Below are 15,716 nucleotides of genomic sequence, written 5' to 3' on the forward strand. Positions count from 1 at the left end.
TAAGAAAATATCTCACCGTGTGTACACACCATAAGTGTACCATAAATCTCCTTTTTAAAAAAAATAGGGACATTAGGTGCATGTCCAAAAAATGGGTGTGTCCTCGTGGAGAAGGGGAATGGCCTAACTACTCTGGAGTTGTGTCCATCACTCCTGGAGATGCTGGGTTGTCTTAAGGCTCTCTCCCTGCACTAATTCCTATATAAAGCCTGCATCTCCCCTGTACCGCTCTATACAGCCTGCATTGCCCCTGTACCCCATATACAGCCTGCAACTCCCACCTGTACCCCCATAAACAGCCTAATACAGCAGACACTGATATCACTCCTCCTTCATCAACAGCATTACTCTCCCCTGTATCACCCTAATGTTGTTCTAACATCCATTTCTTTATATGCTATAGATAGCAATAACAAGTAAAGTTTGCAGATCATAGATTCTTACAAACGACACTAATCTCTGTACGTTTACCTTTTTGGAGAGGTTTGGACCTTATAACAAATCTACAGGAATCAGATATCCACAACATTCACTTTATTTTAGGACAGAGAAAATCATATAATTTAAGGCAATAATTTGATATTATTACGAAACGTAGCACATATTAGTGCAATGCAGACACATTCAGGATATTTTACAAATTACAGTTGGAATCTACAATATTCAGTCATTATATATGATGGGAAACCATTTGGCTATACACATAGAAGTCTTGCTACGTAATATTGCACTTAGGGGGATAATTCAGAGTTGATCGCAGCAGCAAATTTGTTTGCAGTTAGGCAAAGCCATGTGCACTGCAGGGGGGCAGATATAACATGTGCAGAGAGAGTTAGATTTGGGTGGGTTATATTGTTTCTGTGCAGGGTAAATACTGGCTGCTTTAGTTTTACACTGCAATTTAGTTTTCAGTTTGAACACACCACACTCAAATCTAACTCTCTCTGCACACGTTATATCTTCCCCCCCTCCTGCAGTGCACATGGGGGGTGATTCAGACCTGATCGCTCGCAGGCGTTTTTTTGCAGTGCTGCGATCAGGTAGTTGCCGCCTACAGGGGGAGGGGGTAGTTGATGTGCAGGGGTGTGAACGCTAGTGCAGAGAGCTGCACAAACAAAAGTTTGTGCAGTCTCTGCGCAGCTCAGGACTTACCCAGCCGCTGCAATGATCCGACCAGGAGCTGACGTCACGAATCCTCCCTCCAAACGGCTGGGCACGCCTGCATTTTTCCGGACACTCCCTAGAAACAGTCAGTTGACACCCACAAATGGCCTCTTCCTGTCAATCATCTTGCGATCGCTTTCTTCATTAAATCCATTGCTGTCTGGCGATCCCCGTCGCCGGCGGCCAACGCGCCGACGCATTGCAGAGCATATGCATGTGCAGTTCAGACCCGATCGCACCGCTGCAGAAAAAGCTAGCGTGCGATCAGGTCTGAATGACCCCCATGGTTTTGCCCAACTGCTAACAAATGTGCTAATGCAATCAACTCTGAATTAAGCCCTTAAATTGTTAACTGGAAGCAAACTTTCTGAAAAAAATAAACTGTATTTATAGTAGTTATAAGTCTTGTACACTAGATATACTGCGGTGAATGGACTTGTTAGGACAGTTAGGAGCTGGTTGTTTATCACTCTATGGGCGGTTTTCAATTAGAGGAGATAAAACACTTAGAAGAGCTTTTTCGCACTTTTTGTGATGTTTCACCAATTTTTTTTTACAGGCTATCCAATTAGGATCGCCTGTAAAAAAAAAAACAGCTTTACTCGTGAAAACATACAGGTTCAGTTAAATGGGGACTTTCCCGAGGTGGGAAAAACAAAATCTCAGATAAGCCGCGCCATGCGCCGATCAAGGCTAATTGGATGGCACAGCGGGAGAATTAGCTGCGGTAATTGGATACCGCTCAAAGAACCTGACTGAGAATCAATGGCAGATTCTGCTAAATCGCAGAATCTGCTACTGCTTGCGCTCCCATGCTGGGGGCCGGCCAGCAAAGGGCAAGGCCACTCAGCATACAAAGGTCTGCCCAGCGCTGCAATCACAATCTAATGGCATTAACATAGCTGAACTGAAATTTAAGGATGACCCCTTCTTACCCAGAACGGCTGCATATGCAGCCGCACCGCCACCATATTTTTACTCGGAGCGGATGCGTGTGACGTAACAACGGTCTCGACACGCCTTTGTTGTCCGAACTACTCCCCCACAATGTTACGTGACCCCCCTCCCCATCGGCCGCTGCTGTCAATCTCAGCGTGATTGCATCATCCAGGGATGCGATTACACTGAGCGTTTGCCCATGTGCAGATTGCCAAAAATTGCTTGTTATCGATTTTTTGTAATCTGTGGTCCTTACTGAATTAGGCCCAAAGTGCTTTAACTTTATATACTTTCCTATGGTCACAGTTGCTGCTGTTGTCTAGAGTTTTAGTTATGGACAGAATGTATTTAGAGAGTAACATCATCACTAACAAATGTAGTCCACATTAGCATATAAACAATTACACCTAAATAGTAAGACAAGGTTAGAAACACAAATATTCAAATTCATATACAGTATATATTTTACATTTCTATTTAGCTTCACAAAACATAAAAATATGTGTTTTGAATATACTTTCCCTTTGAGCACCCAGATATTATCCTGAGATATAAAAAAAAAAAAAAAGTGCTAGCTTTGGTTTATAGGTACGATGTGTGTGAAATAACTGACATTTCAAGACAGCAATAAAAGCACCAATTAAAAAGCTTATTTAATTCCACTGGGCAAATGCTACGAATGTGCTTTTCTTGCAAATAGTGATGATCCATCTTATGCAAATAAAGAAATAGAAGAAGGGGTCTGATTGGACGCTATGTTACAGTACATTTGGGTTATTGGCAACAGAGAATAAGACATAGCAATAAAATGTTCTCATCCTTTGAAAGTTTTCAAATGTTGTTGAATTACAAATGAAATGTACACATATTTTCCATTATTTTTTTTTACTGCAACAAAAAACATGCAAATCCCTGTGATTTGGCAGCCTGTGTACCATTAATTGACTGTTCTATGATCTAGAATTGGAATACTGTATGTGTCCCTTTACGCTTTACCCTGCTGCTAAGAAAGGTTTTTCCCTGAATACTAATTCCTGAAAAAATCAAATAAGAAAACTTGTGAGGGACAACAATCACTTTGAAAGAGGTCAGTGGCAGAGTGAGGTATAACAGTGGTTTAGTCAAGTATGCCATCACCACACAAAACAGGCCTATAAGAGATAGAGGCTATAAAGTGATCCAGCAACAGTCTGGTCTATATAGTATGTGTCGCTACACAGCTGTTAAAGGTTTTTCTATAATTTCAAACAATAGTAAACAAACAATAGTAATTAAAATTATATATAAAGTAATTATTCACCACATGATATGACCATGCACCTATAAATAATATTAATATTAGGCAACCTCACTATGCTAAATTGAGTACATACCTGTATTACCAAACACATTTTAATAACTATCCATTAAATAACCCTCACACACTGTCTACATTACAAAACACTTCAAAATACGTTGGGGGGGGGGGAATTCCAACAACATATGGAAATGCTATACAACACTTACTACCACTTGGTTCTCTGTGGCCTTTGACACTGTGATCCACCCTGCCTTCCTACAAACCCACCACTTCATTGGTATATGAGATACTGTTATATGTTGGTTGTCTTCTTGCCTTCCCAACCACTTCTTATCTGACCCCACCTCCTCCTCTCCCAGTGACTGTCAGTGTTCCCCAGGTTCCATTCCCTGCCCTCTTCTGTTCTCCCTGTAACTTTCATTGTGTGTGTCCGTATCATGTCATTTAGCCTCCAAAACCACACTTATGCTGATAGCACACATATTTACCTGTGTAAATCTATCTCTCCTCTTCCTCCCCCCCAAAAAAAACATAAAAGACTACCAGCACTTCTAACCTACCCTTCCACCTCCCCACCACCTATTCTTCCACACAGAATCACCCACTCTTTTACACCACACATATGCACCACACTTCTTTAAATGTTAAGCTCTCAAGATCAGGCATTCTTTACATTGTAATCCTCCTCCTCTCAATATTCCCTATACAAGTACAACTATAGTACGACCACATGCACATCCTGGGGCCATAGCCCCTGCTATCCAAACTTTTCTTATCTCAGAATTACTTGACTTTGGAGAGACAAGCCAAGAAGTCCTCATCACAGTAAAGTTGCAAACTCCGGAAGCTAGAGAGTTGTGTGTCCCTATAATGATGTGCAGGTACCAAGTCATTTGTAATTCAGAAACATTTCAAAGAGTACTGTAAAGTATAAATACTTTTGCAAAGCACACATAAAATACATACATTATATTTATTTTATAGCCATTTTTCGCAGCGCAATGATCAGGTCACTACTGTTCATGCGTATGAACCGCAATGCACAGGCGCATCATACGGGTACAAAGCGGATCATTGCTAGGCGATGGATTTAACGAAGAATCCATTTGCACAGCCGATCGCAAGGAGATTGACAGGAAGAAGGCGTTATGGGTGTCAACTGACCGTTTTCTGGGAGTGGTTGGAAAAACTCAGGCGTGTCCAAACGTTTGCAGGGCGGGTGTCTGATGTCAATTCCAGGACCGGACAGGCTGAAGTTATCGCAAGGGCTGAGTAAGTTCTGAGCAACTCAGAAACTGCACAAACTATTTTTGTACCGCTCGGCTACACATGCGATCGCACCCTTGCATAGCAAATATACACACCCAGTGGGCGGCGACTATGCATTTGCACGGCTGCAAAAAGTAGCTAGCGAGCGATCAACTTGGAATGACCCCCATACAATGGTGATGCGCAGCACATCAGTATTTGTGTTTATGATAAACACATACATCTCACAGCATGCTAACAAAGCAAATCATATCTAATGGACATAATATTTAAAATGGGCTTTGCCATGAATTTCACATTCAGTTCAGTGAGAAATTCATAGAGGAAGGGTCTCAATACCCCATCTATTAGTTTGATAATAAGCCCACCCAATAATTACAGATCTCATTCACTGATCGTAGCTGTGCTAAACTTAGCACAGCTATGATCATTCACACTGACATGCGGGGGGACGCCCAGCACAGGGCTAGTCCACCCCGCAAGTCAGTGCCCCCCCCCAAGAAGTGCAAAGGCATCGCACATCGGCAGCTTGCCAATAGAGCAGTTTGCCAATAAATGAACATGTAATTATGTAAACACAATTCTGCATACCCACATCAAACAGTCATTTTGTAGCCTAGTATCAAAAATTAAAGTACAGTATATGGGATTGGCTGCTTGAACTACAGCTACCTGTGTACCAATCATCAAAACTGTACCACAGTATATTTTCTGGAATATCTGCATCTATCCATTCTGCTACACATTATAACCAAAGTTGTAATACATTCCCCAAATTTTAATTTCACAGTTATAGATAGAACTTAAAAAAACAACAACACACACACACAAAAAAGTTTGGCAACTTCACAGCAATTTCCCAAAGTTTTTTCTCTTTTGCCCCAAAGAAGACATGTTTAAGGCAGGTTGAAAAAGGTTTAGAATTCTCCATTGTTCTTGGCATAACATCAGATTAGGAAATGGCTTTTTATTTCAATTAACTAATAGGTTTTCATCCTTCTTGAGTAAACGAGGCCGTTCTTTCTTCTGCAGATTGGTTGGGATGTTCATCTACCTGGATAGGGAAAAAGTATAACTGTGTAAAATGATTCATGTGAATACTTTCACAACGCTTTGAGAATTTTAGAATTGATATAGAAAAATGCAGTATTCCAAAGTAAACTTGTCACAGAAGCCCATCTGTTTTGTAAACTCGCTAAATCATTCAGAAATATATATTCATTCTTATGTATATATTAGGACATTTCATAGACGAACATCAGAACCAATTTTAAACCACAAAAGTGTAAGGGACCGGGTCTATTAAAAGTGTAGGTTACAATGTGACTTCGGAACTGTGTAGAAACATTGGTAACGGCAGCACAATGCAGCCATAGGTTTATTTATAATGGGAGAAAGGTGTGAGTTGTACACGGGCCCCTAGGTTCATGGGGGCCCTGCACTGCACACCCTGCACCCAGAGTATACATACCTTGTGCCAGCAAGCTGGTCCCTCCTCCTTCACTGCACCATCTTCCCAGTGACTTCTTCGAAAAGATGGCACCGCATAGTGAAAGCCGAGTCTATGGCATGGTGCCAGTCTATTCTTTCTTATGCGCATGCGGCATGGTTATGAATAGTACTGGGAATATAGTGCCACGAAGCAAGAGGTACCTCTTTGCCAGTGTATGGTAAGATGTGCAGCTGGGGTGGGGGGGATCAACCACTCAGATGAGGAAGCCTGCTGCACCTTTGGCCATTAATATGCCCTCGTTTAGCACCCCATGGGGAAGAGCAGTATAAGGAGGGATGAGTGTACGCCTGCTCACTAAAAAGTAAACATTGCTTGACATACTTATTTTAAGCTGAGCTACTCTCCTGCTAACTTTCATTTATGTAGACACAACTTTTGTAAAGTCCCCTTCCTTGTAAGAAGTAGGTTGGAAATGGAAAACTTACCTCAAACATGCAAGAGTAAAAAGTATTGGAAATACATTTTACAAGGTGAATACAGATGTAGCAGCGTTAGTCATTGCCGAAATGCGTAGGCACAAGCATAGCCATGGCCCACTGTGGCTATTCACACCCAGGACTAGACACTGTAATGTCTACAATATATGCGCACTATCCGTGGCAAATTAGTCGCAGGTGCAATTAGCCACAGACAGGATGAGTCACAGAAACATAGAATTTGACGGCAGATAAGAACCACTTGGCCCATCTAGTCTACGCTTTTTTTTAACCGCATTTTTATCTCAAAACTTATTTGATCATTATTTCTTTGTAAGAATATCCTTATGTCTATCCCATGCATGTTTAAATTGCTCTACTGTCTTAGCCTTTACCACCTCTGATGGGAGGCTATTCCACTTGTCCACTACCCTTTCTATGAAGTAATTTTTCCTCATATTTCTCCTGAACCTCCCCCCTCCATGCTCAGTGCATGTCTTTGTGTCCTATTGCTTCTCTTCATTTGGAGAATGTTTCCCTCCTGGACATTGTTAAAACCCTTGATATATTTGAAAGTTTCTATCATGTCCCCCCTTTCCCTTCTCTGCTACATCTGTATATCTGCAGATAACACCACCCTGTATTACATCTCTTTACAAACCAAAGAGATGCAGTAAACAGTATGAGCTAAACTTACTATGTGGTGCTTTTCAAAGTCCATGCATCTTCGGTGGTTTCAGTACAAAAGTGGCATGTTCCTTTGAAAAGGGCTGCACAGTAAATGTATCCCTATGAGTTCTAACTTACTGATCATACGTCCCTTTCCTGTACTCATACATCATTTATCAATTGACTACTTCTCAGTTTTATTTACCATTTTTTTCTTACAATATTACATTTTTATTGAATTAAAGTGTCTTATTTAATATTCAATTCTTATTTAATACTGAAGCTGCTTCCTAAAATAAAAAGAAATTAAACTTTAAATAATTGTATACTGAGGTTTGATGATGTCCTAAAACTGATACAATATCAAACATTTATAACTAAATATACCTCAAGCACGCATGCACACCTTTACCTCTGAGTACAGCGGTGGTGGCTGGAACCTGAACTGCTGCATGGCATCAAGTGGTGGGAAGTGAAGGCCTTCAGCTAAGTCATCCTGTTCTGTGAGTGAAGGGGCACTCCATGAAAGATCTCCCTCTGATACAATAGCAGAATAATTTGGTGGTGCTGTTGAAATATAAAATGCAATAGAGCAAATGCAAAGCATATACAGTATATTTACAGCATAGCAAAATAGTAAGATGCAATATTTGAGATATAATATATATATATATATATATATACTCTATATATTATTGATTTATTTTTATTTATTTAAAGTTATATAGCGCAGCATATTCCATTGCGCTTTACAATTAAGTAATGCTTTCCAATATGATAAAAGTGTATAAAAGATATCTTTAACACCTACGGATTGGTTGCTTTCTAGCCTTGATAAAGATATGCTACATGTCGAAACGCGTTGGTCGAGAGTACCCGACTATTATTTATACACTTTTATCATATTGGAACATGCACTGGACTGCGGGGAAGTGGTCGCAAGACAGTTATTCAGGTAATATGCCATAATACACCATCTACCATGTATGATATAGTGTTATGTATTCAGTCTTTTTAGTTTTTAATACTGTAAATTCAAAACCCTTAATTAAAACGTCTATTCTTTGCTTCTATGTCATACTCCCTATATGGGAGAGAGAGAAGTGGTCATTCAGGCTGATAGGATACTTATGGAATCACCAAGAAACTGCTATGTGGTTGATCCTGACTCATGATGTGAGAGTATAGTATGGCCATTTGTATGAAACAGTCAAATACGGTGATTTACCAATTACCTCGAATCCTGTGGTGGATTACTGTCAGTTTAACGATACCTTTATAAGCACATATCTATGTTTTATATTGTGAGTTGGGGTACGCTATTTAGAATATTGTTCATAGATCTGGAATGGTGGAGTGACTTTTTCTGACATCTACAAAAGAAACACCTTTTCATGGATATTGCACACTGAGGGATGTCATATTTTTGTGGACATACTACACTATGGGGGAGATGTACTAAGCAGTGATAAAAGTGTGCCAGTGGAGACGTTGCCTAAGGCAACCAATCAGCATTGATGTAACATTTATTATTTGCATACTGTAAAAGTATACAGAGCAGCTGATTGGTTGCCAAGGGCAACTTCTTCACTGGCTCACTTCTCCACTTTTATCACTGCTTAGTACATTTCCCCCTATATGTTGTTTTTTCTTTTTCTTTTATGATATATCAGGTTACTTCATCAAACGATATGAACTGAGACACGCATGTCACCCTGAATTCATTTGTAGAACCAAGTAACCTCAATGTATGGACATTTAATGATTTCACAGTTGTGTATGAAGCAAAGCTGAGCACCATACCTGTAGTTTTTTTATAGTATCTGCCATTTATTATAGGATTATTGGTCCTTGTTCACATGAGGCCGCAAAGGCTTTTTTGTTGCGCCTTGGAACTTATTTTATCTCTATTTGCTTGTGTTAATGGACTGAGCCAAAACCAAGCAGAAAATAACAGTGTAGGTCAGGGGTTCTCAAGTTTTCCCAACAGGACATGTACTGAGGATTTCGGTCTGCGGGAGCATGCAGTAAAATTGTACAGGTCCTAACCCTGAGACTGCTACATGCAGTGTTCAATAAAGAATGCTACTCCTTTCTAATGCACAAAGGGAGATCCTGTAAACACGTTGTTGACACATGTGCAGGCTATGTAAAGGCTGAAGAGACCTTAAGTAATCCAGGCAAACTTTACTGCATAGTACAGTAGTTAGCTTCTTATTTGCAAAGAGATCCATTTTACATTGTAATAACTATAGCTGCTGGCCACAGAGCTGTAACTAGAGATTTTAGAGTGAGGATGATCTGGTCATAAAGGGATTAATAAATCAATCAATTAAATCCAAGTCAGAGTTTTTGTTCTATACAAAAAAAAAGGACGACATATCAACATATTTCCTACCTTCTGGTTGATCTGGCAGTCCTAAGGCAAGCCAACTCATGTCTAGTGTAAAATGTCTGGCCACACTTGTGTTCCTGTACATGAATGCATTAAATGGGACTGTGCCAATAACTAGAGGTAGCTCCACCATCAGCTTCTGTGCACCAGGAATGTGAATATAGACCTAGGAGAATATTAATGTATATATTTTAAACCCAAGTTACTATAATATGATAAAAAAGGGTGGTAGGGGGCGGGGCATGGGGGTTAATGAAAGGGTGTGAGAAGAAAGATGGGGAAAGCAGTAGGTAGGGCGTGGGAAGAATAAGCATGGGAATCTAAGCCATAAGTACAGTATGAGTAGAAAAAACAGGCTTTTTGGGATGAGGTATGAGATTAGGTAGTGCCACGGGAGGGGGGTACTATTGAGTGAGTACCAAGGCTCGTAGAAAGTGTGATATCTGCCTACTGTAATATTTAGAAGGCTGGCAATATACTTAATTCTAGCAATAAACCAAATATGATTCAGTATTTCTTGACTGGTAGGAGGATTAGTTTGTGTCCAGTTATGGACCAGTTGCTAATTCGCTGTACAGGATATATGTAGGATATGTTTATTTATACTTGCATAGTACAAATTACTCGGATATAACAACAATATTTGAATACACTAAACACTAAATATTTAAAATATCCATATTTTCTATTTATTATATACTAAAGCTCTACAGTCTGTTAAATGAGAATAGCCACAAAATTTGAAATGGCTTAAATTCTTGAAGAAAGGACTAAATAGTCCTCAACAATTGCCATGATAAAGATATAATATTGATGCCACTATTATCTACTGGTACCGATGTGTCCTCTTACATGTATGCTCTGTGTGCTGCAAGTCATGCTACACATAATGTGTGAGTGCCGCCTGACTCTGTAGTGCCAAGCATCTTTTTTTGCACTTTTTCCCGCAAAGATGCGTCTTAGTTGCAAAGTAACGTAACAGGACACGCGAGCAGCTTCTGCTGAGTAAAATGATATGCAGCACACCTGACTGCAGCAAGGATGTGAGGACACATTTGTACATAGGGTACATGGGCCCTCATTCCGAGTTGTTCGCTCGTTGCCAATTTTCTCTATATTGCGATTAGTCGCTTACTGTGCATGCGCAATGTTCGCAGAGCGCATGCGCTTAGTTATTTTACTCAAAAGTTAGGTATGTTACTCACGGCATTACAAGGATTTTTCTTCGTTCTGGTGATCGGAGTGTGATTGACAGGAAGTGGGTGTTTCTGGGCGGAAACTGGCCGTTTTATGGGTGTGTGTGAAAAAACGCTGCCGTTTCTGGGAAAAACGCGGGAGTGGCTGGAGAAATGGGGGAGTGCCTGGGTGTGTTTGTGATGTCAAACCAGGAATGAAACTGACTGAACTGATCGCAGTGGCAGAGTAAGTGTCGAGCTACTCAGAAACTGCTAAGAAATTTCTATTCGCAATTTTGCGAATCTTTCGTTCGCAATTCTGCTATGCTGTCAGCTAAACCCAACGAAAATACTGCCCACAATGCAAATAGTCCAGTTTTGGCACCCATGCGGGACACTTTTTGTACATATATACTCGCCACCCCAGGAGACTATGGGGGTCATTCCGAGTTGTTCACTCGTTGCCGATTTTCGCAACGGATTGATTAAGGCAAAAATGCGCATGCGCATGGTACGCAGTGCGCATGCGGTAAGTATTTTTGCTCAAAACTTAGTAGATTTACTCACGTCCCGAACGAAGAATTTTCATCGTTGAAGTGATCGGAGTGTGATTGACAGGAAGTGGGTGTTTTTGGTCAGAAACTGCCCGTTTTCAGGGAGTGTGCGGAAAAACGCAGGCGTGTCAGGGAAAAACGCGGGAGTGTCTGGAGAAACGGGGGAGTGGCTGGCTGAACGCAGGGCGTGTTTGTGACGTCAAACCAGGAACGAAACGGCCTGAGCTGATCGCAATCTGTGAGTAGGTCTGGAGCTACTCAGAAACTGCTAAGAATTTTCTATTCGCAATTCTGCTAATCTTTCGTTCGCTATTCTGCTAAGCTAAGATACACTCCCAGAGGGCGGCGGCTTAGCGTGTGCAATGCTGCTAAAAGCAGCTAGCGAGCGAGCAACTCGGAATGAGGGCCATTGTTTTAGCCTCACACAATTACTAACTAACAATAGTTTATTTGGCCATGTGAGTGTACATACCGCTAGTGCATACTCCACATGGATGATACGGCAGTCCATGATAGTGGGTGTTACTGGAGGTATTTTGAGTGTTTTTCCGTTCCATGTTTCAGTGCTTCCAGAGGCAATGTGATTCCCACGCACGCTGGCCAGCATCTGCCTGTGTGCTTTCGTCTTTCCACAGACTCTGAAAGTTTGGGTTTGGTATATAGCAGCTTTGGGAACAACTAAACGTGATGATCCATTTTCTATTTCTGCATAAATGGGTATGGCTTCCCCTAAAATGAATGTACATTAATATACATGAACTAGTCATTAGGTGGATAATGTTTGCATAGCAGCTCATCCTGCCCACACATGCTTTTCTTGAACCCATGACTGGCTACTTTAGGAGCAGATTCATCAAAATGTAAAAGTGGGCAAGACATTGCCTATAACAACCAATCAGATTATAACTAACTTTTATCCAGTATATTCTTGTGCACTTGTCTCTGTGCGGTGTTCCAAAGTCACCTTGACTTTAAAGCCCCAAGATGTTTTCTATATGAAATCTGTCACATCTGTTAGTACTGTTTTAAACTTCCTGTCTTCAGGAGCAAATCTCTTACACAGGAAGTAGGAAACCTTTATTGTCAGTAACAAATACCATGGAATGTCAACGAATCATCAAGTAGGACCACTTAACTTAAAATACAAGTTGACTTATATAAGCTGTTGATCTTTACGAACATGACAAACATACATTATATATATATATATATATATATATATATTTCAGATGATGATGTGATCCCTACTCATTCTATAAATGGCTACTGCAGCCTGCCTCTTCTAGCAACCATAAAAGTATCAATATACTGTAGGTGGCATACTGTCAAATACAGTGACAGGAACACTTGAACAGTGTTTGAGAGCAGGTATATTTATCCCAGGTTTATGATTGATCTACAAGTTTCAAAAACCCCAGGAAGATGTTTTAGCTGTGTTGCTAAGAGGGATTTGGTAAAAGCTGGCTAGGGGTTCCTGGGTTATGGATGGAGAGTCAGGGTGGGCTCCATCCATTAGGCCCATTCAGGGCTTCTTGCCTAAGAGTAGGATAATTAGCATTTGCAGCGGGTGAGAGTGTTAAAAAGGCTGTCAGGCTGGACAGTCATTTTCTCAATGACTGGGGAAAGGGACTGCAGAGTCTTTGGGGTAAATTTACTAAGCTCCCGATTTTGACCGAGATGCCGTTTTTTCATCAAAGTGTCATCTCGGTAATTTACTAAGCAATAATCACGGCAGTGATGAGGGCATTCGTAATATTTTGAAGTCCTAGGAAAAAAATCACGAATGAATACACCATCGGTCAAAACGCGGCTGTTTAAGTATGAATCTCGGTCATTTACTAAGAAGTGCAAAGCAAAAAAAAAAAAAACACTGCCGTGAAAAATTACAACTCGTAAAAAAGTGCTAAAAAAAACCAGACCTTTTTTTTTAATTCGTGATTGGATAGGCATGCACGGATCCATGAGATCCGTGCATGTATATCAGTGGGAAGGGGTGGGAAAGTGCTTATTTTTTCAAAAAAAAATTGCGTGGGGTCCCCCCTCCTAAGCATAACCAGCCTCGGGCTCTTTGAGCCGATCCTGGTTGCAGAAATATGGTGAAAAAATTGACAGGGGTTCCCCCATATTTAAGCAACCAGCATCGGGCTCTGCGCCTGGTCCTGGTTCCAAAAATACGGGGGACAAAAAGAGTAGGGGTCCCCCGTATTTTTAAAACCAGCACCGGGCTCCACTAGCTGGACAGATAATGCCACAGCCGGGGGTCACTTTTATATAGTGCCCTGCGGCCGTGGCATCAAAAATCCAACTAGTCACCCCTGGCCGGGGTACCCTGGGGGAGTGGGGACCCCTTCAATCAAGGGGTCCCCCCCCCCAGCCACCCAAGGGCCAGGGGTGAAGCCCGAGGCTGTCCCCCCCCATCCAATGGGCTGCGGATGGGGGGGCTGATAGCCTTTGTTGTAAAAGAAAAGATATTGTTTTTAGTAGCAGTACTACAAGTCCCAGCAAGCCTCCCCCGCATGCTGGTACTTGGAGAACCACAAGTACCAGCATGCGGCGGAAAAACGGGCCCGCTGGTACCTGTAGTACTACTACTAAAAAAATACCCAAAAAAACACAAGACACACACACCGTGAAAGTATAATTTTATTACATACATACACACATACATACATACTTACCAGGGCCGGTTCAAGGGCGCAGAGCGCCCCGGGCAGGAAAGGGGCGTGGCCTAATACAGGGGGCGTGGTGAGTCACGCCCCCTGTACATTGAAAGCGCCGCTTGAATGCTGAGCGGTGCGCGATGACGTCATCGCGCACCGCACAGCAAAAGGTCCTCTCCACGAAGAGAAACTAGACGCTATGCGTCTAGTTCCCTTCGTGGAGAGGACCTTTGCTGTGCGGTGCGCGATGACGTCATCGCGCACCGCTCAGCAGTTACTCTCCACGAAGGGAAACTAGACGCATAGCGTCTAGTTCCCTTCACAGGAGGCGCCGAGGACGGGGACGGCAGCGGGCAGCGGAGGCGGACGGGGGACACAGCGGGCAGCAGTGGCGGATCTTGCCACGGTGCGGCGCCCTCCGGATGGCGCCAGCGCCCTCCGGAAGGCGGCGCCCCGGGCAAAAGTCCTGCTTGCCCGTGGCAAGAACCGCCACTGATACTTACCTTATGTTCCCACGCAGGTCGGTCCTCTTCTCCAGTAGAATCCAAGGGGTACCTGTTGAAGAAATTATACTCACGAGATCCAGGGGTCCAGGGTCCTCGGGGAATCCAGGTGTAATCCACGTACTTGAAAAAAATAACAAAACGGACACCCGAGCCACGCACTAAAAGGGGACCCATGTTTGCACATGGATCCCCTTTTCCCGACTGCCAGAAACCCAATCTGACTGATGTCTAAGTGGGTTTCTACAGCCAATCAGGGAGTGCCACGTTGTAGCACTCTCCTGATCGGCTGTGTGCTCCTGTACTGAGTGACAGGCGGCACATGGCAGTGTTACAATGTTGCGCCTATGCGCTCCATTGTAACCAATGCTGGGAACTTTCTGCTCAGCGGTGACGTCACTTTAGGTCAACCGCAGGGCAGAAAGTTCCCAGCATTGGTTACAATGGAGCGCATAGGCGCTACATTGTAACACTGCCGTGTGCTGCCTGTCACTCAGTACAGGAGCACACAGCCGATCAGGAGAGTGCTACAACGTGGCACTCCCTGATTGGCTGAAGAAACCCACTTAGACATCAGTCAGAGTGGGTTTCTGGCAGTCGGGAAAAGGGGATCCATGTGCAAACATGGGTCCCCTTTTAGTGCGTGGCTCGGGTGTCCGTTTTGTTATTTTTTTCAAGTACGTGGATTACACCTGGATTCCCCGAGGACCCTGGACCCCTGGATCTCGTGAGTATAATTTCTTCAACAGGTACCCCCGGGATTCTACTGGAGAAGAGGACCGACCTGCGTGGGAACATAAGGTAAGTATGTATGTATGTATGTGTGTATGTATGTAATAAAATTATACTTTCACGGTGTGTGTGTCTTGTGTTTTTTTGGGTATTTTTTTAGTAGTAGTACTACAGGTACCAGCGGGCCCGTTTTTCCGCCGCATGCTGGTACTTGTGGTTCTCCAAGTACCAGCATGCGGGGGAGGCTTGCTGGGACTTGTAGTACTGCTACTAAAAACAATATCTTTTCTTTTACAACAAAGGCTATCAGCCCCCCCATCCGCAGCCCATTGGATGGGGGGGGACAGCCTCGGGCTTCACCCCTGGCCCTTGGGTGGCTGGGGGGGGGACCCCTTGATTGAAGGGGTCCCCACTCCCCCAGGGTACC

General features: G+C 42.7%; 1 protein-coding gene across 2 annotated transcripts in view; it reads right to left on the bottom strand.

Moving 5' to 3' along the window:
- Positions 1-519: 519 nt before the first annotated feature.
- ARRDC4 (arrestin domain containing 4) overlaps positions 520-15,716 on the bottom strand; it is a 97,297-nt gene continuing 82,100 nt past the window's right edge. For both annotated transcript variants that reach the window (XM_063925716.1, XM_063925715.1), the window contains exons 5-8: positions 11,867-12,123; positions 9,669-9,831; positions 7,683-7,837; positions 520-5,726 (exon numbers count right to left, since the gene is read on the bottom strand). In XM_063925716.1, coding sequence (XP_063781786.1) covers positions 5,664-5,726; positions 7,683-7,837; positions 9,669-9,831; positions 11,867-12,123 — 638 coding nt within the window. In that variant the 3' untranslated portion in view covers positions 520-5,663. The remainder of the gene's footprint in view (positions 5,727-7,682; positions 7,838-9,668; positions 9,832-11,866; positions 12,124-15,716) is intronic.

The sequence above is a fragment of the Pseudophryne corroboree genome, chromosome 6 (assembly GCF_028390025.1).
Source record: "Pseudophryne corroboree isolate aPseCor3 chromosome 6, aPseCor3.hap2, whole genome shotgun sequence".
Classification (NCBI taxonomy): Eukaryota; Metazoa; Chordata; class Amphibia; order Anura; family Myobatrachidae; genus Pseudophryne; species Pseudophryne corroboree.